Source organism: Poecile atricapillus, chromosome 1 (assembly GCF_030490865.1).
Source record: "Poecile atricapillus isolate bPoeAtr1 chromosome 1, bPoeAtr1.hap1, whole genome shotgun sequence".
NCBI lineage: Eukaryota > Metazoa > Chordata > Aves > Passeriformes > Paridae > Poecile > Poecile atricapillus.
In genome coordinates, this window is record NC_081249.1 from 124722905 (window position 1) to 124748493 (window position 25589).

General features: G+C 42.5%; 2 protein-coding genes across 12 annotated transcripts in view; both read right to left on the reverse strand.

Moving 5' to 3' along the window:
- Positions 1–5754: 5754 nt before the first annotated feature.
- Positions 5755–16871, reverse strand: WEE1 (WEE1 G2 checkpoint kinase). Of its 3 annotated transcripts, none has more exons than XM_058864351.1 (11): positions 15752–16871; positions 13323–13531; positions 12759–12825; positions 12503–12675; positions 11465–11586; positions 10728–10874; positions 10242–10337; positions 10075–10160; positions 9811–9981; positions 9573–9718; positions 5755–7103 (listed from the first exon to the last, which is right to left on the reverse strand). In XM_058864351.1, the coding sequence occupies exons 1-11, from the start codon at positions 16313–16315 to the stop codon at positions 6953–6955; spliced, it is 1932 nt and encodes a 643-aa protein (XP_058720334.1). In that variant the 5' UTR covers positions 16316–16871; the 3' UTR covers positions 5755–6952. The 3 variants fall into 3 exon arrangements, with proteins under 3 accessions (XP_058720334.1, XP_058720350.1, XP_058720342.1); XM_058864367.1 differs by lacking the exon at positions 15752–16871 and adding an exon at positions 15549–15696; XM_058864359.1 differs by lacking the exon at positions 15752–16871 and adding an exon at positions 14260–14379.
- A 1508-nt stretch (positions 16872–18379) lies between these two features.
- The window catches only part of ZNF143 (zinc finger protein 143), a 43412-nt gene continuing 36202 nt past the window's right edge, over positions 18380–25589 (reverse strand). For 8 of the 9 annotated variants that reach the window (XM_058834060.1, XM_058834079.1, XM_058834027.1 and 5 more), the window contains one exon: positions 18380–25398. In XM_058834060.1, the coding sequence (XP_058690043.1) occupies positions 25315–25398 (84 nt within the window). In that variant the 3' untranslated portion in view covers positions 18380–25314. The remainder of the gene's footprint in view (positions 25399–25589) is intronic. The other variant, XR_009277103.1, reaches the window with a different exon arrangement.

A 25589-nucleotide genomic window follows, 5' to 3' on the forward strand; every position in this document is an offset into this window, starting at 1 on the left:
CCAAGTCCTGCTCCCCTGAGCAGCTTTCCAGCCACTCTGCCCACAGCCTGTAAATGTTGCCCGAGGTTGTTGCAATCCAAGGGCAGGACCCATCACTTGGCCTTGTGGAACCTTGTCCAGTGGCCTTGGCCCATCAATCCAGCCCTGACCCAATGTCTTCAAGATCAAAAGGAGTTTAAAATCCCATGTGCTCAGGCGTGGATCAAATATATGGGGAGATTCTGCCCTGAACATCTTAACATGTAAGTAGATGAGAGTGAAGAGGCAAGAGCTGCAGAAGCAGAAAAATCACCTAAGGTTGGTGAGACTACTAAAGGCTGGGAATAGCTGGTGTTTCTCTGTCCTCCTCATCCCTATCCTACAAAACCTTGCCTAAAATACTTCCATTAGTGGTTCCTTCTGCTGTTTGTAAATGAACAGATGAACAAATCTTCTCCATCAAGATGTACAGGCTGAACACGTAGAATCTTCCTGTGTCTAAATTCAGCAACAGCAGCAGGTTTTATGTCCATTAGCCCACTTGTCTGGCAGCAAACTGAGGGATACACAGAAGATCATTAATCAGAGTCAGGCCACATAGTCTGCTTCCATCTTGAGTCAAACAGAAATCAGTTTAGACCAGCATGATAACCCAGACGTCATGCTAAATGCTCATACTGTGTATTGTAAGGGAGTCAAATGACTAGCAAAAGAAAGATCTTTGAAACCAATGCTTCAGCTTTTTCAAGACTATCCAGAATCTCAAGTTGATTTTTAGGTGTGCACAACCTCAGATCTCCAAGCAACATGTTAAACAATAATAAATTGCTTCCTGTTTAATTAAGCACAGCAATATTCTCTCCTCAAGGCACCTCCTTTTCCCCTAGCCCAATCCCATTATACTTCAGGAACATAGAATCTTCATCCAATTCCAATTCTCAGACAGAAGCAGGATCTGTTTCCTGAGTGCTGTCCTGCCCAGCTTCCTCCTGCTTTCTCTGTGCCGAGTTTCTGGAGCTGAGAACCTCCGGTCTGCTCGGCAGTGCTCCCTCAGAGGGTTCCAGGCTTCACTGGAGGAAGGGAGGGCACAGCCCTGATTTGACTTTTCTGGCCACGTTTAGACCTGAGTCCTAAAGCCCAGTTATAGCAGGGATGTTTGTAGGTAGCACACACAGAGGTTTATTAAACATATGCACACGTTGCACACCAAACCACGTACACAGACACACTGTGAGGGTGCCTTTTCCAAGCCTACGCAACCAAAGGGGTTACTGGGGATGAATTAATAATAATAAATAATAATAAATTAAAGGATGCTTACCTGAGCTCCTGCTGGTAAGAAGGCTCAGTCACTGCTGCAGAACAAGACAATGCCTCCTAACAATCAGGGTCGAGTGTCATACCAGCACACAAAACACTTCAAAGACAAAAATTCAGTGCACAGTTAACAATTTTGTCCAGCAGGTGTTGCTGGAGACTACAAAACACATTCAGGCAAGGTCCAGCTGGCCAGCTTTTGGGAGGGTGTTGAACACATGGTGCTCCCCTGCCCCAGATCAGCAAGGACAGGGTGCCCAAGTATACTTTAACTCATGAAACTTTTCAATGTTATTAAGTAATGCAAGCTGTGACATTGAAATCCTACTTTGGAATATACAAGCAGTGCCTAACTCCATTTCTAAGTAAAGGTAAAAGAGTCTGTGACTTCCGAAATAAGCCAACTTGACAGTAGGATTTCAGGTTCTACATTTTATTAATTCAGATCCATTCCAGCTAATAGGGCAATAGGATACTTGAAACTGAAAAATGAACCCAACAAAAACGATAAAAAAATCCTAGACAGCTGCTGTGTGGGGGTACCTTACCAAAAACAAACCAAAAGAACATACAAAAGTTACCTCCAATTGTGTTTTGACAGTAATGGCATAAATAGAATTTCATGTAGTATTTGAACACCAGATGTGATTCAATATTTTTTAAGTATAGTACTTATAATTCAATTAAATGGTTTAGCCTGCAAACCCATCAGTATTTCTACAGACAATGGAAAGGTTTGAATTGCAAGATGAATTATCCAAACAGTGAATCAGTCCGTGGTACTTGAAATTAATTTTTCAGTGTTAGATGGTGTCGCATCTTTACAGGAAACTGAGTCTGTAGGAGCTTTAGTCCATCCCACCACCCACTTTTCAGTCAGAAGATGCAGGAAGAGACTGAGCAAGACCAAGCAGGTAGTGTTGTCCAGTAATGCATCATTAGAAGATGGAGAAGATAAAGGAGCAGACAGATGTCTAGAGGAGGTGGGGGTATGAAATACCTGCTTTCAAGTATTTTTACATTCACTTTGAATTCTTCATGAAGTCATGTAGTCTGATCAAAAAAGTTAAGCTTTGGAAATTTAAGCTAGATGAATTCAGGAAAAATGGGGTTAAATATTAAACGTAACTATTTTGAAGAGCATGTTTGCCACCCAAATCTAATGCTTGCTTCTTAAATTCTGCTAAAGCTTTCCTCTTCAAGTGCTGAAGCTTATCCTGTCTTAGGTTGCAATGCAAGATGTGACCAAATGTACATATTCTGTTACCTTCTGTTAAAACCAGGTGGGGCAGAGTTCTTTATCTCCTCCACCACCCATCCTCCCTCCAGGGGGATATCTTCTGTTAATGGGCCATTGAGTCTCACTGCAGGACTGATAAAATTACATCATCCCACTGGGAGATGCTCCACCCAGGGGAGGAGCCAAGCATTCCTGCCTGGATATAATCTGAAACCTGGAACACCACAGTCAGCCTTTTCCCACTGGATTCCCAGAGGAAGACAGGACCCATCTACATCACCACTGGACCTTCAGAGGAAAACTACACCCTTCTACAGGATCATTGCTTCAATCAAACCACATCTGTCACCCCAGGACTGCCGCCACAACTTAATGAGACTGTTACCAACACCGTGACCAACAGGGTGTCAGGTTGTATCCTGACTCTGCCAGTGTTTCTTTTTACTACTGCATTTTATTTTAATTTTCCTAGGAAAAATATCCCTATTCCCATATCTTTGCCTGAGAGCCCCTTAATTTCAAAATTACAATAATTTGGAGGACGGAAGTTTACATTTTCCATTTGAAGGGAGGCTACTGCCTTCCTTAGCAGACACCTGTCTTTCAAACCAAGACATCCTGTTACACCATGCTTGGTTGCAACTCAACTAATATCCAGCTCAACATTTTTGTGAGAGGTGAGAAGCTGCTTCTTCCACCTGCAAAGGCAACTTGCTCAACTACAGACAGGTTTGGCCCAAGTCTTGTTTTTGCAATAATTTGTAAGCTACCAAATTACTCCAAGATTGTTCCAATTAAAAAAAGAAACCCCTTTTCAATGTCAGTAAAAATAGATACCACTTCTTATTCAGTATACATCTGAATCATGAATCACTGGATGCTGGGAACATTCATGGGAAGCATTAACACACACTTCCCAAATTCTCTGCTCCTTCCCACTAGCCATTGTTGCAGCCAGGATTCACTGCTTCACCATCTGCATCAGAAAGACTCATGAAAACTTGAGATAAAATTTCATGATTCTTACTGCTCCCACACACTACTTTAGAACCCTGAAATGCCTTTTTAAATACTGTCCTTGCCACACAGGGAAAAGTTAAAATGTCTAAAGTAACTCCAGTTTAAGCAGGGCATCCCTTCAATGGCACACAAAACCTGTGACCAGCACTAGAATAGACCCACAGAATTCTTTAGGTTGGAAAATGCCCTTAAGATTAGTGAGTCCAACAGTTAACCCAGCACTGCCAAGTACACCTCCCAACCATGTCCCTAAGTGCCACATCCACACAGCTTTTAAATAACCCCAGGGATGGTGACACCACCGCTTTCCTGGGCAGCCTGTTCCAATACTCGACAAATGTTTCAGTGAAGAAATGGTTTGTAATATCCCATCTAAACCTGGCACAACTTGAGGCTGTTTCCTCTTGTCCTGTCTCTTGTAACTTGGGAAAAGAAGCTGACCCCCACCTGGCTATAATCTCTCTTCAGGCAGTTGTAGAGAGTGATAATAAGGACCTGCCTGAGCCTCCTTTTCTCCAGGCTGAACACCCCCAGCTCCCTCAGCTGCTCCTCACAGGACTTGTGCTCCAGACCCTTCTCCAGCTCTGTTCCCTTCTCTGGGCTCTCTCCAGCCCCTCAATGTCTGTTTTGCAGTGAGGGGCCCAGAGCTGGGCACAGCACTCCAGGTGTGGCCTCACCAGTGCCCAGCACAGGGGACGATCCCTGCCCTGCTCCTGCCAGACTCACTATTGCTGCTCCAGGCCAGGATGCCACTGGCCACCTTGGCCACTTGGCTCATGTTCAGCCTGTGTCCCAGGTCCTTTTCCACTGGGGCATTTTCCAGCCACTCCTCCCCCAGCCTGTAGCACTGCCTGGGGCTGTTGTGAGCCAGGGGCAGGATGTGGCACTTGGCCTTGTTGAACCTCCTGCAGCTGCGTCCTCAGGCCAATCGATCCAGCCTGTCCAGATCCCTCTGCAGAGCCTTCCTGCCCTCCAGCAGATCATGAATCCTGCACAACTTGCTGTGCCTTGGAAACTGAGGGAGCCTTCGGCCCTCTCACCCAGATCATTGACAGAGACATTAAACAGGGCTGGACCCCACACCAATCCCTGAGGAACACCGCTGGTGACTGCCTCCAGCAGGATACAGCTCCATCCACCACCTCTCTGGGCCCAGCATTCCAGGCAGTTCTTTACCCAGCCAGGAGTACAGATCTCCAAGCCCCCAGCACAGCTTTGCCTCTACTGCTGGTACAGACCTCTGAAAATGGGTGATGAGGAGCACAGAACTGTAATAGGTCAGATCTTCTGTAATAGAACAGATTTTCTTACACTGTAGAGATAGAAAGGCTTAAGTTCACTCATCACCCACCAACTGGTATTTCTGTTTAGAAGTACAAAGGTCCCAAAGGTCTCGCTTAATGTAGATGAACATTAAGCCACTGCAACAAAACCATGTATTTTAAATTCTCTCACAAACAAGACAGAACTATCTTATAAAGTAAAAACCCAAAGATATTCCAGTGTATCAATTTTTACTAATAAATGCATATTCAGTTATCAGTAAAATATCAGTATTCATATACCTTAAACCAATACTCTGAATTTCACTGTCCTATGACTAGAACTGAGAACTCTTATTTTCTGCTAATTGCAAAGCAGAATTTTACAAGTCCATAGAATTCAGACACAGCTTCTCTGAGTCACCTGTGGCTCTAATACAAGGTAAAAACTTCCACAATAGACTGATCTATTAAGCCTTTATTTACTGTGTCTCTCTTCTTTACATGTGCCTCCATGCCACAGAACATTCCATTATTGTGTTCCTGAGTTACTCCTAACTCCTCCCATTTTCTTCCCGACTTCTGAATCAGCAGCTCTCTTCCCATTCTCAGCAGTTCCTGCGTTTTTTTCCCTTACCTCAGACCCAGCTATTTCTTTATGTAGTTTCTCTTCCTCCCCCATCAGTTCCACTTCTTCCAGGGATTTCATCTTTCCCAATGTAATATCATTCCTGAGACTGCAGAGACAGACTGCTATGGACACTACCACATGGACTAAGATCCTTCTCTCCCCTAACTATCAGCAAATGTCGTATCTCATCCACTCTCATGAGAGGGAATCACAAGCATTAGGCATGAGTGGGAAGCAGATCTCATCAGGACTTGCCATAGCATATTATTTCCATAACTACAAAGTTAAATAAGATTTACACGATATTAAACAAACAGAACTTTTAACTTTAATATTCAAATTCAACACTAGTAAGAACAAATAGAGCACAAAAGGGAAACATTGTTTTAAGTAAAATGAATGAATAGACAAGCCAATAATCAGAACAGTTCTTCTGTCAGCCTAGGTTCAATAACAGCACCGGTTCCATGGCCGCATTCTGTTCCACATTTTGAAACTTCAAACTAAATAGTTAAGCTGTGTCTGTTGGCATCCCAGACTGCAGTTTCTGTATAGTACACTATAAGCTTGATCAAACTTATGTACATAAACAATGAAAAACAACCTGAACACACTAAACAACTATTTACAAATATTCCAACATAAAAAATGCAAACATACAATAGCCTCAAGGATGGGCAACTGAAGAAAATATGAACAGTCAGAGAACCTTATTAGAAAGAAGAACAAAACATCAATAGCAAAGACATTAACAATTGCACTACACTAATACAGAGTCCAAATATTAAATTGGTGCATTTTTTCACAATGCACTAGCTTTGAGAGAAAAATGCTGCCTTCACTAAAATGCAGCTTACATTTGTTTCACTTAATTGCTTTAACAAGAAGCCTATTAACACAATAATGATTGTTTTAATGCTACAGTTTACAGCAAGGACACTGAACTAAAAATAGCAGCAGTTCCACATGGCACTTAATTCCACAGGTTCCTAAGCTGTGGTTTATGCAATGCCTACAAAGTGCTCCCAGTTGAATACACAAATAAAATTCACAACAAAAGTCTACCTGACATCAGGTACATTGACTGTAGGTGGCCTAAAAGCCTGTCTTTCAAAATTAATTCCCCCTCGGCTCCAAAAAAAAAAAATTAACTATCAAAGTAAGGCCCCCTCCCTCCTTCTTAAAAGATTAGGGATATTGCTTTATATTACAACGCTGTAACACTACAAAGCAGCACACCACTAGAGTGGTTAACCCTGGGATAACGTAACATCTAACAGTGTAACCGAAAGGCTTATGGAATAACATCCAGGACCCTCTACAGACAGGAGAGTAACCGAGTCCATTAACTCAAACGCTTAATATAAAACCAGCCACAGAGTACAAGTAAAAACCCAGAACCAATAGCTACAGAACTGGTGGTACCGATCCCACAACAGGAAACCAGGAATTGAAGGCTTCCGTGGCCGTCTCTGGACTCCATGGTTCCTCTGGACTCCATGGTTAGTATATGGTGAGGCTCAGGGAGCGGTTCATTTTCTTCCCTATGAGCCGGGACGGTCGGTTCTGCGTCGTGGATCTTGTGGTCATTCTATCAGTGAACAGCGCTCGCTCCTCGGCCGCGGCCTTCGCCAGCTGCGCCTTCTTCAGCTCTCTGCAACACAGGGACGCTGTCACACCCAGCAGCACCCACAAGGTACAGCCTTATCACAGCAAGAGACAGCAAACCAGCTACAGTGGGTCACGGTTCAAACTCTAGGTCAATTTTAGGTCACACTGAGAGCGTTATGATTCGCATCCACCTGTTTCCAACCAGACGGCCAAGGTGGGATGCTCATTACTTGTCTAAATGTTCTCTCTTTTGAAAAGCAAGGGAAGGAAATTAAAAACGTAACTCAGATTCTGAAATCCAGCCTGTTACAAGCAGCTCAAGACTTCAATTACCAGGACAGAGTAAGGTGCTTTTACTTCCTAGCACAAGGCATGTGTTAAGTCAGAGTTCATTGCTGAGGCTTGCCCAAAGGAAGTGCGTTCAGGAACACCTGATCTTCTGTGGGAGACTCAGACAGACGAACACAGGTGTGGGTACACTGGCAACAGAAAACTCAGGAAGCATCCTTTCCCTTTTGCATACCCACATCTAAAGCCAATCACCGCCTCCGTTTTTTGCCTAACAAAAGCAGGAGCCTGCAAGGCAGAGTCACTGAAGGCAGCTCAGGCCATTGCCCCATGCAATGTTCTGCCAACTGTTCTGTTTCAGAGAATTACCAATACCCAGGCTGAGGACAAAGTTAATCAAACCCAGGAAAAAACTATAAAATAGTCCTACTAAAGAGCACAACTATTTTTATAAAGGTTTCCCCCATACACTGCTTTTCTCCTTTCTTCAAATACTGACATATAGCCAAGCCTCAGCCTTCCCTCAGACTCTCCTCCTTCCACTATCTCGAACTATCCATTAAAAACTTTCTCTGCTGTAAGAGCCAATATTTGTAATCTCACTTCGCATCTGGCTGCCAAGCAAAATCAAATTTTACAAGCTTGCTGCATATTGGTATAGGTGTATTCAATTTTAAGCTACATCTTTTAGTTCAATAAGCAATTCCCATTCTTGTAAGCCAAAATATTACTCAGTAACACCCGTGCCCCATCTAATCACCCCCACATTATCACTGTGCCAGCTCACTGAAAGAGAAGCAGCCAATTTTCAGTCCTCTTCCTTGTGAGCATCAGTCACAAATACACACGTGTGCTTGCCCAACCACCACACACCATTACCAGGAAATTAAGTTTTACAATATCCTTACTCTCTTCCCTAGAAGTCTTGAGTTCTTGCCTAGAAATCTTGAATTCTTCTTTCCTCTAAAGAGGACAACACAGTAGAAAAGCTGAGTTGCCTTAAAAGAATTCTTTTCACTGAAGATGGCTTACACTCAAAAGTGGTATTTTAAATGCAGAAATTAAAGAAAAAAACAAGCAAACAAAAAAAACCAAAAAAAAAACTCCCCCCAAACTACCTTAAGTATTTTATGGAGCACTACACCACACAACATTAAAAATTACTGTGGCTAAGTGTTGTCTTTATATCATTCTTGGATTTACAAGGATGCATCCTTGTTGCCAGGCCTGAAGAAGTCTTCAAAAACGCTAGCTTTGCCAGTTTTTTCTTTCAAGTGGTGCAAAAACATGTTGTCTTCATACAAGCAAGCAACTTACCTCAGCAAATCTGCCCTTTAGCACCCTGCACAACTTGTCTGATTATTCTTTCAATTTAATTCATAATATTAAAAAGATAACCAGCTAATCTAGAACATCTGGCTGTGGTCAGACTAGCAATGGCAAGATAAGCAGGTAACAATGGTGTGAACCTGAACATGAAATTAACATCTTCATTCAAGACACACCCTCAAAAAGTAATCAGTGTTCTTTCTATATTCCCTCATAAAGGCCTGCCTATTATGCATAGCACATGCAAAGGTAACTGTAGTGTAAGAGTCAGACAGCTGCTTGTTAATTTACTAACTCTTTCCCTGAAACTTAAGCAGAAATCAGACTTTCCTAAAGGGAATCTCTTCTTCCAAGCTCTAATTCAGAGTGAGTGTTAGAGCAAGGGGTAGGACAAGATGACCTCCAGATACAAATGATTCTCTAGTGACCCAGTAACAGTGCTGTGTACAGGTCAAATTACACTCCCCAATAACGTTCCTGATGTCCCATTTCATTTAAGTTCAAAACAGGTCATTTAAGTCATTTTCCAATATTTCAATGTACAAATGACCTAGGAAAACAAAGACTCAAATCATACAGATGTAAGCTAGGCTACATGCACCTGTCACAAAAGTGTGCACTGTCCAGAAACATTTGTTTAAAACCATAATGTTTTGTATGCCTTGAATACTAATAGTGCTGTTGAGATTCCCTTAGAGTGTTCAAGCAGTTCTTTCTGTGGAGAAAGTTCCTTTTAAAGTTCCATGACCCACTTTGTACACTCAGGTACACACATGAATACAGATTTGAGGATCTCACCCACAAACAAGGACACTCCTGCTTTATCATCACTCTCAGGTTAGTACCTGTTAGAAATTAAGTCCTGTTGAAGGACCCTAAGGACCTACTAACTTACTTCTGCAAGAGTGAGTTCTTGAATTTTTCAGCATTGAGCTCTATCCGGAGCTGCTCCGCGCTCTTTTTTGCGGCAGAGAGAAGCACTGAATGCTTCACGAGTGCCACAGCCGAAGGCCTCTTCTCAGGATCAGGATTAATCATAACCTTGGGAAACAAAGAAAACAAGGCATCCTTGTTAAGGCCAGCAAGACAGTAAGTTACATTTATCAGTGAGCTACTAGTACAGGAGTTCTTACTTTTAGTAACTCTAGTAATTCTTGAGAAAGCACTTGTGGTAGTCTGGGCAGTTTTCCTTGCCGAATTTCATGCCATTGGTCCCCATTGGTTGGAAGTGGTTCGGCCCCAGCAGCACAGACAACAGTCAGAGCGAGAGCAAAAATATCCGCTTTTGGCAAGTGAGTGTAGTTCTTGAAAAGAAAAAAAATAAATTCACATTTTTTTTCCTCAAGGAAACAGCACGCAGGCCTAAGATCACTGTTTCCCACAAACAGAACACTTACCTCTTGTAGGACTTCATTTGCAAGGAAACGGCTGTCACCCTCTTCCACTTGAGGACTAGAGACTCGAGTTACATGGCCCAGGTCACCTGCAAGGAGAAAACTAAGTTACTGTTCAAAAGACAATGAGATAATGCAAGTTTTTTGCACACAAGTATGCTGTTTCTCACCTATTTTAAATATGACTCTATCCGATGACCAGTCATCATCATCACCTTCCTCTAGAGTTACAGTCGGGACTGATGTTCTAGATATGAAAATGTTACCTGAAAAAGAGCACAATTATTAAAAGAAACGTTTCTGTACAATTTCTACTTGACCTAGTTTCACTACAGTTTGCTTTAGCCTCGCAGAAGTTTTATTTGTATATATACCCTGTTCAAAGAGTGAGAAGCTATAACTGACTCGCTGTGGCCCCTCTGCTGGGAAGGCAGCCAAGTGTTATGCAAGTAGAGTCAATTACACAAAAAGAACCGAAGATAAACTCAACAGTTTAGGTCTGCTGGCCAATTTTATAACTGACATCTTTGTGCTCCTATTCAGAACTTCAGGGAAGAATTTACAGTTAGTAAGGTGTGGCTAACTGTTCATTTTCTACAGCAGATTCAATGAACTGAGCAAGTTGTCAATAGAGAGTAAAGTAATTACAAACTTACTAGGTTTGATATCCATGTGTACCAGGGACATTGAATGAATGTACTTTAAACCTCGAGCCACTTGAAGCAGCAGGTCCTTCAGTTCTGGCTCAGTAAAGTAACGCATATTCCTGTAATTTTCACTTATGGCATCTGCTAAACTGCCACCTGAAACAACATTAAAAAAAAAACAAAAAAAAACCATTTTTTTGCAGCTGACAAAGTAACAGCAACTAGCTCCCAAAATTAAGTGAATATACCACAAAGAACTTGCTGGCAATATACAGTAAGTGTAAAATACAGTGCTGTATCCTCTCTTTACACATATACCAATATAATAAAATTCTCTTCTCCTGTAGCTGCCATGCAAACTAACAGGATATCAACACAAGAGAAAGGGCGCTCTCTCTCTTCCAAATCTCTGTCAGGGTATCAGCAATAGTAAAATGTTTCAGAAATATGTTTAATCTCCCTTTTTAATGGAAACTGGAGCAATTTTCTCTATTCCAGCTTGTACTACTGTACAGAAGAAAGAACAGTTCTGCTGCTCACAAATGCCTCACGGTACTTCCAGAATGCTTGAACATGCATGACTTAGTCTACAACTTTGTACAGTTTTTCCTTCATCCACCTGATATGCCTTTTCCAGAAAGGAGTATCAGTCACTTGAAAGAATGACAGCATGAGCTATGAGTGGGTTAATCAATTCCTAACCAGTGTTAAGAGCTTGTAGATACCTGTATGTTTTCTTTACTTACCATTGCAATATTCATTCTGTATAAGCATGTGATCATCTTCTGCCCATGCAGAGTAGTACCTCACTACATGAGAATGCTGTCCCAGAACTGCATGTGCATAGACCTCTCTTAAAGCATTCTGCCTGTTAGTCACAAAAACAACAGCACATGTGAGTATTGTATGGTCAAAGTAGTACAATTTCTTATTACGGTAAGTATTTCTAATTAAAAATCGTCCTATTCAATTCCATGGCACCCTAAGATGGATTTGTACTTGTATCCAAACAGCTAAAATATTTTACATTGTATTAAAATATTTAACATATGGAACATCAAAATCGGAGGTTGGTGTGGGTGCCACACTTCCATTATGTATTTGCCAACCAGTAGCAATAGCAAACTTTGAGATGAATGACTGAAGTTTTAGGGAAAAAATACAAGTGCTCATAAGCCAAGGGTTTGACTGAACTCAGCATTCCCTAAATTGTATGTCTGATATGCAATTTTGAGCAACTCAGACTTGTGGGGGTCTTTATTATAAATATCTGAACACACTACTGTGTTATATACTTACAAACTATTTGAACAACTACTCTCCACACTACTGAAGAGTGGGGGAAAGTCCTGAACCACAAGGTCATTTACAAATACCAAAAAAAAACCCCCAAACTGACCTAACTCATCTGCATGTCACTCAAGCTGACAAGGATGAGGACTCAGTTGGAAAGAGTGCCTTCCTTTTATATCTCAAAGAATCACCTTTGCTAGGAAGCAAAATTATTCTCACTTTGAGGAAAATCTGTTTCCACACAGAATACTGGGACAAACATCTGGCAGGAGAGAGGCCAACCAGCCTTTTCTCCCCAGTACTGCACAGTACCTGGGGGGTGGGTGGGGAAGAAAAAAAAGTCCCTTCCAAATTGTATCTGTTTTAAATTTAATTCATGTTTGTTTTACCCTTTCCTCTTAAATGCCTTCTTTAGATAACAACACAAAGAGCCATGTGGAGAAGAGACACCAAGAGAAGATTTTTAAGCTTTAAGAGCAGGAAGTACTCACTCATCCACTGAGCCAGCCAAGGGTTTCTTGGATCTTTTTATTGCATAGATGCAGCCATCCAGCCTCTTCACACACTTAAACACGGAGCCAAATTCACCAGACCCAATCTTCTCCAGTTCATGGAATTCGGTTGCATACCGTGACTTCATGTTACTTTCTGTTATTGTTATCCTCTGCAAAGATTACCAAGGAAAATATTTAGATCTGCAAATACACAAACTGCTAAAATTAGTATCAAGGTCCAAAGATTAAGCACCTTAGCAGGTCTCATGGTTTCCTCTTCAGGCTCTCCATCGCTTGGTTCCATGTCCTCTCCACAAGAGCTGAAATTCACACCAGAAATAACATGGTCTAAGTAAACTTAAAACTGAAGCCCAGAATCTGCTGGATTTTTCTGAGATCTAATTCTCCCATTCAATCTACTTTTAGTGAACTCACTGAACACTAGAAATCTGTAAACACAAACCCATAAAACTGCCATGCTAAGATCTTTGTAGTTTCTTTCTTTATGTTTCACACTTCTATTTAATGTTTTTTTTTTCTCCTCAAGAAAGGCCCCTGTGCATGGCCCATTCCATGACAGAAAAAAGACCAGGACACAGCCTAGTCTATCCTCTCTGTAAAGTAATCAAAAGATCTAGTGCTAAATGATTATTTCATGATATCATGTGTCTTGAAGCACATACTTTAAGAGCTGCATTACACATTGCTAACAATCTGCAAGCAAAAATACTTTCTTAGAAGCAATTTGTAGCAAAATTTTTGCAGCCAAAAGTAGTTCTAAATACAAGTTTAACAAAGGAGGCTACAAGTCACTCACTCATTCCAGTGTATCCTCTTCCTCCTACGACATTTGCCTTCAGAGTTGTGAAGGAACATGGAATCTGGAGTGAAGGGATTGATGTTCACATGAGGTGTTTGTCTAAAATCTTCTTCTTGCTTCTCCGACTTCCCAACATTCATAAACAGTGAGCCCCCCCGAAGTTTGACTGAGCTCGAGCCTAAACCTTGTGCTTTAGAAAGCAAACTCTGTATTTAAAAAAAAAAAACAAAACAAAAAACAAAACAAAAACATTTATAGCCATTTATAGTCTTGATATTGCCTTAGACATTAAACAGTCAGGTCACACCCGAAGCCATCATTACAGCATTGTCTAATTAAAGTTAAATGAATTTATTTTAATTAATTAATTTAATTAAATTATTGGTTGTTTAAATACCTGCATTTCCATCAAAAAGAATTTCTAAGAAACTATTATGCTTTTTACTCTACACATAAACAGTTCAAGCAAACGAGTATTAAAATTATTTTTAAAATATAGGATAATGAGAGTAATCTTTTTCTGTCTTTAATCATTTAATTATCTAAGCTTCTTGTACAAAACTTTGTCCATTAAATGAACACAGATGAAACTGAAGGACAAGCCTGTACCGTTATCATGATTTTCACATGCATGATGTGGAAGATCAGACACAAAATAATCTTTGGTTTCTACAAATTTAGGTGACAGTCTTAATAAATTGGCAATTTAGAAACATTTAATATTAACATTAATGGTAATAGTAATATTAATAATAATATTAACATTTGATGCACTGGTGCATTTTCCTGAGCCTACAAACAATGGTTCAAGAATTGACAGCATGGCTGCATTGTCAGTTAAACATCCCAAACTGATCTAGGCGATAATTTGCTAGACCAGACATTTTCCAGGCACATGATAAAACCTCTCCCAGTTACACTGCAAAGTTTGCACCTGAGTCTCCTTCATCCTGGTGAGGATGCTGATGACTGGATCACAAACAGGAGCGCCACCTTATCCTAAATATCCTAAAAATAAAAATTTGACAGGACTAAAGCCCAAATCATCATAGGGAACAACACTCAGTACATGGGAATCTCGATTGTAATCCTCAAATCCACACTAGATTAATGTTGGAGTCTGGAATACAGAGTGTGTGCCCTTGTTTCTGATACTTAGTTATAAGATCCAGAAAAACACTGAATACCATATAATATGAAATTACACATATAAATATGTGTACACATATTTATAATACATATATAATATGTATTATTATGTATATGTATGATGTATTATATATAATACACATATGAAATTAAGATCTTTGCTTCTCAGGACACATTTCTGTACTTTCACTGGATATCTGAACCAACAGATTCTTCCAGATAATCCATGTAGAATCTAATTTAAGAATCCCACAGAACTGCTGTTAAGAAATTGTTTTTTAGTATCACATTCCACAAAACCTTTGCATCCCAAAGTGTCTGTTCCTGACAAGGTGCAAAATCATCACCAATTTTACCTTTTACAAACGTGTACCACTGATTTTTACCAGTGAAACCTCACTGGAGATGGAAGCTGTAGAAAACCAATTAAGAAGGATGCTTTCCTCGCACCTTAAGTCAGTTGTTTTCCGTCTATAGACCCCTGGGAGATTATCCCCGGGGATTATCCCAGGATTACTTCTAAAGGGCTATATGAAAAGTAATGAAGAAAGGAAGCCAATTATCACTAGATTTAAATTCACTATACAGGATTTTACACAGCGTCGAGTTCAAAAGTTGAAATGCCTTCCAAAAGTCTGCTATTGACAGAGTTAAGAGCTATCCCTCTCTCCCTCTAAACTTTGGACTCCGTCAGTTTAACAGCATCGGTTGCTCAAACAGCCTTTCACGTTTGATGCAGGAGCACAGATGCTGCACCACGGCAGCAGCAACTCCAGCACGACAGGATCCCAGAATCCATCCGGCTGGAGAAACCCTCTGAGATCATCGAGCCCAGCCCATGCCCCAGCACCGCCGTGTCACCCACACCGCGGCATTGACACTCCATTCCGATGTCTCATCACCATTCCTGTGAAGAAATTACTCCTGGGACGTGCCAGCTCATCGAGAGACACGCAGGATCACACCCCGCGTCGAGCTTTAACTTTTTGGATACACCCCTACCAACGCCCACTCCACGCTCAAGCACGCACTTCAGGAGCTTTAACACTCTACGCTCGCACTTTTCAAACACACCACAAAACACCGCCCGACTCGCAAAGTTTTTTTTGTTTATACACGACTACTACGTAAGTAAGCGCTTCGCCCCTTGTCCGGTCGGGAGGCGGCGGCGCCGCCCGGCCCCGCCCCGCCCCGGCCGGAGCCCCCGGCGCGGTCCCGAGCGGCGCCCCCGCCGTTACATAACGGACCGGCCGGGCCCGACCCCGCCCCGGGCTCACCTTGGGCGTGTGCGGCGTGTCGAACAGGCGCAGCTTGCGCAGGGTCTTGTGCGGAGGCGTGCCCGGGTAGTCGGGCAGCGGCGAGCCGGGCTCCTCGCCCCGCGCCCCCCGGTACCCGCCGGCCGCCGGGTGCGGCGGGGAGCGCTCGCAGCAGCGCCGGCCCTTGTGCGGGGCCAGCGGCGAGGGCGAGTCGAGCAGGAAATAGGCTCCGGGCGACTTGACGGGCGAGGAGCCGAAGCCCTCCTCCTCCCACGAGTCCCCCTCGTCCGGCAGCGGCGCCGCCGCCGGCTCCATCTCCTCCTCCTCCTCCTCCAGCAGGGGCGGGTCGCTCCGCGCCGGGGTGCGCGCGGCCGAGAGCGGCGAGTCCGCCTCCTGGAACGCCGAGTCCTCACCGGTGCTGTTGGCGCTGCTGTTGCCGCAGCCTTCCTCCTCCTCCTCTTCCTCCTCCTCCTCGCAGTCGCTGTGGCCGCTCAGGAACAGCAGCTTCTGCCGGATCGGGGCCGCCGCCCGCCGGGCCGAGACGCGCCGCGGCGGCGCCGCCCGCTGCAGGCTGAGGAAGCTCATGGCGGCCGCTCCGCCCGTGCCGCTCCCGCTGCGCTGCCCGCGCTCCGCCCGCGTGCGCCGCCGGTTCCGCTCGCGCTGCCCGGGAACGGCTCCGCCGCGCGCCGTTCGGACTCCGCGGCTTTCCCGCGACCGTTGGTCACGTGCAGCGCACGCCGGCCAATCGCGCCCGCCCACCGGGTTTGAAAACACGGCGCGCGGGGGCGGGGCCGCGCGCCGCCGCGTCACGGGCCGCCTTGGCGCGAGCCGCGGGGTGGGGCCGGACCGGGGCCCCGCCCTGATGCGGCCGCGCGGACGTGTCCGGCCGTGAGGCGCGCGCCCGCCGCCATTTTAGCCCCGGGGCGGCCCCGCCCGGGCAGCGGGGAGCGGCTGGAGTCACGTTCGGGAGGCGCCGGGAACACCGCGGGGACAGCGCCCTGCCCAGCCCCGGCAGCTCCGGAAACACCGCCCGGGGAGCTCCGGGACTCCCTGCGGACACCGCGCCGCCCCGCGCGGCTGCCGCTCCCTCCCCTGCAGCGTGCTCTTGCCCCCGTTGAGTCGCTAGAACTGAGCGCGCAAAAATGTCCATCATCATAATAATACACATAATAATAATAATTAATAATAATAGCAGCACCTTCTGTGCCAGTTAAAGACTCCGTTTTCCTTTCTTTAAGCACTACCAGACGGATTATTCGCCATAAGTTGATGCACGTGGTTTAAAGGGCAGAGGCGCGCAGGAGCCGCAGCGCAGCCCGTGCTCTCCACTCGTGTCAGGCGCTTCCAAACGGACTCGGTCCCAGCACAGCAAAGGCCAGGGATGGTGGATGCTGGGTATCAGCCGTGTCTCCCGATAGGTGCCACCACTTTGCCTCTTGGCTTCGCCTTCTGTCTGGTTACACCCAACAAATAAACCTGCCCCTCTCTTCTGAAGCAAATCACCTTAAAACGAACCCCTGGGGTAACAAAGCACATGATGAAATAGGGTTTTTTTCCAGGCACCGGAGCCCCAGAGAGCCCAAAGCAAGCCGGCTGTGTGTGCCTGCTGGGCTCCTCTGCTCCCCCGGGCTCTCCGGGCACACAGAGCATTCCCTGGACATGCAGGCGGTGCCAGGATTCACCTCTCAGAGCTGAGCGCTGGGATGCTCGGACGCTGCAGCACAGCCCCTCTCCAGGCAGACAAATCCTCATGTGCTGCCCACGGCACACTCCTACGAGAACAGAACCTCGGACCCACCGGGATGTCTGTGTCTCCTATTCCACTTCTGGTAATTCCTCATTTCTTAACCTCTTCTGTCTGAAAATACACATTTCTTTGCAGAGAGCTGTCCTGGTTTTAGGACAAGCAGTGATGAGCCACAGGTACACAAGCTTTGAGATTTGCATTTTGGAGAAAACTGAAAACAGGTTTCAGAAAACTGAAAGTAGCCAACATAACCTATGAAAATGGGACAGAACAACATCAAGCCAACTATAAACGCATTTGCTGTGCAATAATTTAGAACCACAATAACATCCCATTAAAAATATTCATTTTTAAAAATGAGATGCCCAGTATAGCAAGTACTAATGGAAGCAATCAAGTTTTAGACCAGATGATGTAAGAGAAGGCTATTTAAAATAGAATCTCCACCACCTCTTTCTCCATTCAGAGCCCACAGAGGAAGGTGCAAAGCAGTTCTTATAAAGTGACTCAAAACTTCCCAGCCACTATCAGTGGCTTGCTTCAGTCATACATAAAGTTTCCTTTTCTTTGAAAAAGTTTAAAGACACAGTAAGGTTTCAATAAATCCCTCCTCCTGTAATGTCACAGCTTGCAGTTTCCTTCCCAAACTCAATCTAATAACTCATGCTTTCTGGAGTCTACAGACACAGGTATTTGGTGACAGCAAGTGACAAACTCAAGTTCAGAAGCCCTGTTGTAATTGAATTTAACCAATGAATTACTAATCAATGGAACAGTTTAGTGGGACAAAATCAAAGTGGAACAATTAAGAGCTTGGAGAGAGAAGAAAATATTTCTGAAGACAGATAGGAGAGGCAAGGAAAATAAGAACAGAGAAATAAGGAAACAACTGTAACACAATAATTTCAAAAGCAAGTTTATTTCCAATCTGAAAGCAATTAAGAAAGGGAAGTACTGAATAAATGTGTAGCTAACAAAATGCACAGCTGCTATGTAGGAGTTCACAGGCTCTACCCACGTGCTGCTCTGAACTTACACGCGTTGTTCTTTTGCTGTAGTCTGACAGGACCATGAGCAGTTGTGTTGAAGAGATGACTTTTGCCCAGACTGAGTGAGGAACTCTGCTCCCCTGTCCCCTGTGACACCTGTAAATAGCATGAGGAGCCCTTGGAGCAGCCTGGCTAAAGAGCCCCACAGAGCCAATTCCCTCCCAGAGAGCACTTGAGCAATGGACACCACCACAAGAGGAAGAAGCTGAGTGAGGAGGAGCTCTGCATGCTTCCACTGTGCCACACTCTCAGAGCCAAACCATCCCAAATTCTCTGAAGCTGATTAAATTGCACCTTTGAACCGCTACAGATCTTGCAGACTCAAGCCCTATTCTTCCAGTAGATGTAACAGCACACAAACTGATGTCTAGGCAGTGCCTGACTGATACTCCTACAAATTTGAGCGGTTTAACAGTTTTCAGGATATATATTTGCAAAATTGGCTTATTTCCCTTTCTGTAACGCTTGTTTTTAAGGTTCACTGAAGATTTTGCTAAGGGAAATACTTATCTGGAGCAGTACACACTCACAGGCAAGCAGCTGCTTTTAACTAAGAGTTTTCAAGCTCAAGGAAACCATTGTTTCCAACTTTTGTGGGTAGCAGGGGAAGTCAAATAATGATGAATGGGGAAGAAATAGAACAATAGCCAATTTGTCTGGCTGTCAGAGCTGCCAGAGAAGTGGCACTGCCATCTTGTCAGGATTCCTGCACTTGCACATTCATCTGGAATCCTACAAAACCACTTCCATCAAATCGGAAGAGTTCTGCCAAAATCTGGCTGAAACCCATTCTATATCAGCCAGCATAATTCACCTTATTATGAGAGTTCACCTTATCATGAGAGGCGTAAATGGAGTGAAAAAGCAGAAGAGGAAGAAAGTCAAGTTGCTTTTATGAAAAACAGAAACACTACAGCCACCTGTGCCAAGGCTGTTGGTGGAGAGCTGAGAGCAGAGAGATCTTTGCTGTTTTCCCAGCTTTTATCTTGGTTTTCAGCAGGTACCCAGGGAGCAGTGTGCTTATCACCAGTGCCAGCGATGGCATTCCAGTCTTCACACAAAACTTGGCATATACAGGGACAAGAGGTCCCAGTGGGAGTGTGCCAACTGGGAGATGTTGTGTCTGCGCCACTGACAGCCTAAAGGTGAGCAGTTTAAAGATTATTTTATCTGGGGTTGTGCTGCTAACAGCTGCTGTTAGCTGGCAACCTCTTTCTCTTCAATTACAAGGTCCAGAGTTAAGTGAGTTTCCCATCAAAAATGGACTTTGTATAGCCAAAGACACACCAATAGCTGATGCTGCCAGTCCTTGTTATCTTTTTAGGCTACAGTCTGCAGGCAGAGGGGACATTTCTCAGGAATTTATTCACCCAGAAACTCTAAATAACAGCAAGAGAACAAGGTATAGAAAGGGTAATTTAATTTGGCAGCACTACAATTTCCACAAAATAAAGAACAGCTTCTGGATCCAAAATCTAGGAATTTCAGGGAAGATCTGAAGGTACTCAGAAATTAAAACGTACAAAGTACATGTAAAAAGTACAGGTTGTGCCAAGCACATACAATTCAGTAATTCTCTATGACTATGAGAACACACACTCAGGACAGTTTTTAGTGACTCCCTACAGGTACAATTAGAGTGTCCCATTCCTCTGTTGAGGCCAAGTTAAAATAATCAAAATAGAAAGATTTTGCAGTTAAAATAGAAAGATCAGCAGTTAAAAACCTCACAATGTCTAATGCAGAGAAACCAAGTAGTCACTACACTACTAATTTACCTCTGTCACTAACCTGTTTCCTTTTTCTCCTTCAGGGAACATGCAAAACCATAAAAGGTACTGTGCCTTTTTTGAATCTACTACTATTATTTTAATCATCTCTTATGTGTATCATTTAAGGTAAGACATTTTACAAACATTTTTAGGTGTGCAGATAAAAATAATTTTAAAAAATCTCTTACTGTCTTGAATGTATCTGTTTAAAAACAAAAAGCAGCTAATCCCATCTGTCCCACAAACCATTCCTGCACTTTCTGATTTTTCAGTCATTACAACTATATTCAAATCTGAATTAGCCCTACACCAGGGAAAAAGCCCCACTGGAAAGGTAACTTTGGACCATTGCTGTATCTCCAGGAGCTTTTTACATCCATGTGGGTAGTTTCTGTTATGCCACAGACCTGCCAGATGTTGGGAAGTCCATCTCTTTCCCTTGTCTGGCCTTACTAAGACGCCTGTTCAGGAACCTCTCAGCAAATTCTACAGAAACAAGCAGTAACACAATGGAGAGTCTAAAAGTCTCTTGAAAAATAAGTAAAAAGCAGCAGCAAATCAACCTAAAGGCTGATGATGGATTTAAACAAAAGAAAGGGTAAAACACCAGGCATTTTGACAACCACATAAGATACCTTTTCTTTATAAGAAAAGTTCCACACACTTACTTGTGTCCTGAAGGTGTAAATGGTTTGTCATTCCTTTGAGCAAAATGCTGCAAATAATTAAACAGAACAGTAATAACCCAAAGAAAATCTCTTATTGTTTCAGAAGCTGAAATGGATGGGATTTAAGGGGGTCACATTTCCAGCAGAGATAAATACACAGATTGTGTAGGACTAAGTGCTCACGTGTTGATATAGGCTTCTATGTTTATTAGGATAATTGATATAAACTGGTATGTTTATTGGGATAATTAAAGTCTGCTTTGAATACAACCCTCAGTTAGAAAGTCTGGTATCACCCTGCTCCTGATAGGGTAAGGTGTCAACCACTTAGTGCTAATGGTGATAGCCTAATGAGATTGTTAGATTTTCCTCTGGCCAAGTGAACTTCACCAGCAGAATGAGAAATAGAATCAAAGGAATGCCAAACTGATGGGACATTTTACAATACACATAACACAACAAGGAAAAATGCTTCCTTCTCTGCCTCAGTTTGAGTGCAGTTTACTACCTCCAACAAAAACACTGAAAATGGCTCTTGATTTTTATTTTGTTGTCATAGGTGTCTATACTTCAAAAGTATAGACATTTTGGGAAAATGGTGTTCAAATATATACTTTGCAAATAAAAAAGGACTACCTTATTATAAGCAAGGGGCTAGAGTTTGATTTTATGCATCTGCAAAGACAAGGCAATTTCCATTTTTTCAAGACAAAAAGGAAGCATGCTGGGTAAATACATTTTCTAAAGCTTTGAACAACTCTGTTAATAACTGAACAGGACACAAGTTACATGTCATTCCCAGTCTCTCAAAACCTTACTGCTTAAGAAAATCAGTTTGCATGCCACCCAAACATTAATGAAATTTCACCTGTGCTGTTTGAAAATTAGACAAAACATTTGTTTTCATTCAATTACAAGCTCAGAGTGAACAGAATAGGTTTGTTAAGAGGCACTTGTGCATCTTGGTCAGCTTGAGGTGTAGAGTCTGACAAAACTCAACAGCTGTAGAGCTGGAGTTGCCACATTCAGAAACATTTTCTACCATATCCTAACTCCACACCATCTTGGTGGCTAAATTCCGATTAAATGTCTTCCTGTCCCTGGGGAAGGCTCCCTGAGGGCACTGGGAACAGCACAGCGATGCAGAGGGATTTCTCTGCTCCAGCACAATCCTCACAGAAACCAGAGCAGCCAGTGAGACAAATGCCGGCAGTATTGGAGGGGTGAGGAGGGTCAGGAACTAGAGCAAAGTTTCTGAGGATCGCAGCCGCTGTTTAGCAGGTCTGTGAGCCCTTGTGCTGAGCAGACACCACGTGCCTGTCTGGCACCCAGGATCTGCGGTATCGGTCAGCTGAGCCGGGGTTAATCACAGCAGCACGGACTAGGCTGTTTACAGCAGGATTTACTCTTATGAAAACCATTAGCCCTTTAGGGTGAAATGTTATGCAGAGCGTGTCTGGCACAATAGGTCATCAGCCTGGAGCACCTCTTTTACTATCAGAAGAGGCACTAAACTACAGTAAAGCAAAACCCACCATAGGGAAAAACTGGAGAAACACTTAAATGGGAAAAGTTGACTGTGAGGTCTGGTAAGACTTTGGGCTTACTCTTTTATGGAGAGAACTGGTATAGGCTGGGTATTGAAATACAAGAGAAAAATTGTGACTGGAAATGTGGGGGTCAGTCTGTAAGAGGCAGTGATACACTGAGATGATTTACTTTACAGGATTCATCTTTTAGAAGTTACTTCTGGAGTGCCAAAGCATTCCCTTTGAGACAATTTTCAAAAGAGGGGTAGAATCTGTGGGTAAAGTATAGAGATTTCTACTGCCAAACACTGAGTCCTGTCATATTCTTTTTTACCTCCTCTTGAAATCCTTTTTGCCAGTTTTTCTATCTATCTAACCCGATCTTGTCCTGTCAAAACTCCACTACAGGATCTTCCAAGGCCAACGTGCAGCATAAACTACCAAAACAGCTCCTTCCAGTCCTGGCTGAATGGAAGTGGGAGGGAAAAATCACCAAGGTCTCTCCACACAGAAGATGAGTCTTATGAAGGCAGGCCTAGCAGCTAAGGCACACAATCACCTCAGCTTTTCTTTAAGCAGTCTAAATCACTCTACCTTTTTTGTTCAGTAAGTTTTCCTTTGTAGAGTTAGCTAGCAAAACATGGAAGCATGACCTTTGACTTGGGAGTTTTGCAAGAGTAACTGGTAAGATAACAGTCACAGAAATAGTTTGTAAAATACAGTTTTCTTGACTGAGCTGGTTGTGAATGAACACTTTGCAGCAAACCAACTTGTATGAAAGACAAAGAATACTTACATTTGTACAGTGGTCAGGAAATGTCCTGGGAAATGAGAAGTAAGAACTGAAGTTGTTTCTTTGCTAAGTCAAAGCCACCGTTCCAGCCACCGTTTCTAGAAACTATTAGCAATGAAATTTAAGGGGAAAAAAAAATACTTTGAACATTCATGTCAAATGATACAACTTTAATATCTAAAAGGTGATAAGTACTAAGAAACTGATCTAGTTGACAGGCAATTAATCCTCCTTGCATAGTACATTTATCTCCATGGGATATCAAGATTTACAACATTTCAGGAAAACTGGCACCTAAGTGAGCAAGCAACCTCAATCCTATACAAAAGTTACCAACAACCTAAATGTTTCCAAGTTTTCCCTTGTAATTTAGGCAGAGAATAGCCTTTGCTTTGTCCCCATCTATCCCACAGTACTGTATTCTCTCACTGCACTTTACAGCTGGCTTTCTGTGTAGAAAACATAAAAGGCTGCAACCCACACTGTAATTCACAATAAATTGGCCCATTCTATTCAAACTTGGCCTTTCTGAGGTCAAATACCTCCAGGTACTTAGTTATGGACTTTATTTTTTCATATAGGACGTGCACCTCACAGTACTTCAGATTCCTTAATAAAGATTTTGTCCAGAGGATGTTCAGTCCTTCCCTTGAGAAGGCAAAAGGTGAGGCTTCAGTTTCAGAAGTGCTCTTGACACTAATCTAAAATAAGCACTGAATCTTACAGGAAGCCAAAAATTTTAACTTGCTTAACCAGCCTGCTAACAAGACAAGAGTAAAAACACTTCTTCATATAAAAAAAAAATGAAAGTTACATTTTGCTGTGTTAGACATATCTACAGTGGATTTTTTTCCTTTACAGAATGATAGTTGGAGAGGAGCATTGTACTTACATCATCATCAATCCCTTTTTTCTAGTAACTTGTGTCCTGATTTTCAAAAGCACTGATTATCAGCACATCCTAGGTACTGAATGGTAGCAGCAGGCACTCAGAACTGTTGAAAATAGACTATTAGTACTTGTACTTTTGCTGCAAGTGCACCATTTGAAAACAGTTCTCTTGAAAATGGGTAACTTCACCTTTTAGTGAAAATCACTCTTGTAGTGTTTTAGAATGTCTGAAAAAACTATTACCAGTATTTACTTAATACACTATAGTGGATTACGATCAAAATTAATGTCAAAAAATTAAGTTTATGATAAATAAACTTTGGAAAAATTTATACAAGGCCGTAAATAAATAATTTGAACTTCAGTCTCAGTAAGAAGTAAAACAATACATCACACAACAATATCATCCTATCTAAACAATACAATCTTGCTATATTTTATTGCATAATAATTTGAGAGTAACATCTTAAGTAAAATATGTAAAGAAACAAAATCATTAGATTTACTTTCTTTAATATTGAACAACCAGTTCTTTGTACATAATCCAATTTAAAGATAATATAATTAGCACTTCCAGCATTAACAGTCTGTATTTACAATGAATGAGATGGGGTAGATAATCTAAAGAGTATTCAAATCTGTATGAAACAAATCAAAATACGAAGATTTACAGTAGTAGGCTCAAAATCCAAGACTTTTCCATTAATGGAATGCAATTTAAAAAGGCTTTGTTGCCTTTATCACTTGTAATGTTCCTGAAATGGTTATTTAAACAGCTGAAATCTTCAGTAATGCCTTCATTATTTGTACATGACATTAAAAATTAATTCCAATACTTCTGTTTTTACTTGCTTGTAGACCAGTCTGAAATCTGATGAAAGGATAACAAGGAAGTTTACTATATAATCCTAATTCCATATTCCTGAATGCAACGGTTGGAAGTAGATGATGTCAGTCTGTTCCAAGGGTTATGTACACAAAACTTAGAAAATGTTCTTCACTCTTGCATAAAATGTGTACACAGTATCACTGAGTGGGGGACTTCAAAGTTTTTATGGGCTGTTGCTGGCATGGACCTTTGTTGGTTGAAAATAAAATACCTTTCACTCTATTGTTCTGGTAGCAGTTTTGGAAGTTAATCATCAATCCCTGGTGTTTCCCCCTGTTGTATTCTGGAGGCTATTCTAATGGCTTCTTCCAGAGACTGTTGTTCTCCAAGCTGAAACAAACACAATTAAACAGAAAGAAATCCAAAATGTTACACTTGGATAATAAACGCATCAAAAATTATTTGAAAGCAAAGATCTAGATACCAAACAATACTTCAGCCCAAATAAGTGTGATCAGTATTGTCACACCTCTCCTGGCTAATATACACCAGCAGCTATCTAATCAGCATGACAATTAAGA

Excerpts from the sequence above, each read along its gene's own strand:
- WEE1 (XM_058864351.1), bottom strand. The coding sequence starts at position 16,315 with ATGAGCTTCCTCAGCCTGCAGCGGGCGGCGCCGCCGCGGCGCGTCTCG. Across the intron at positions 12,676-12,758 it reads AAACCATGAGACCTGCTAAG|AGGATAACAATAACAGAAAG; the intron begins GTGCTTAATCTT and ends TAATCTTTGCAG. Across the intron at positions 10,338-10,727 it reads ACACATGGATATCAAACCTA|GTAACATTTTCATATCTAGA; the intron begins GTAAGTTTGTAA and ends GCTCTTTTTCAG.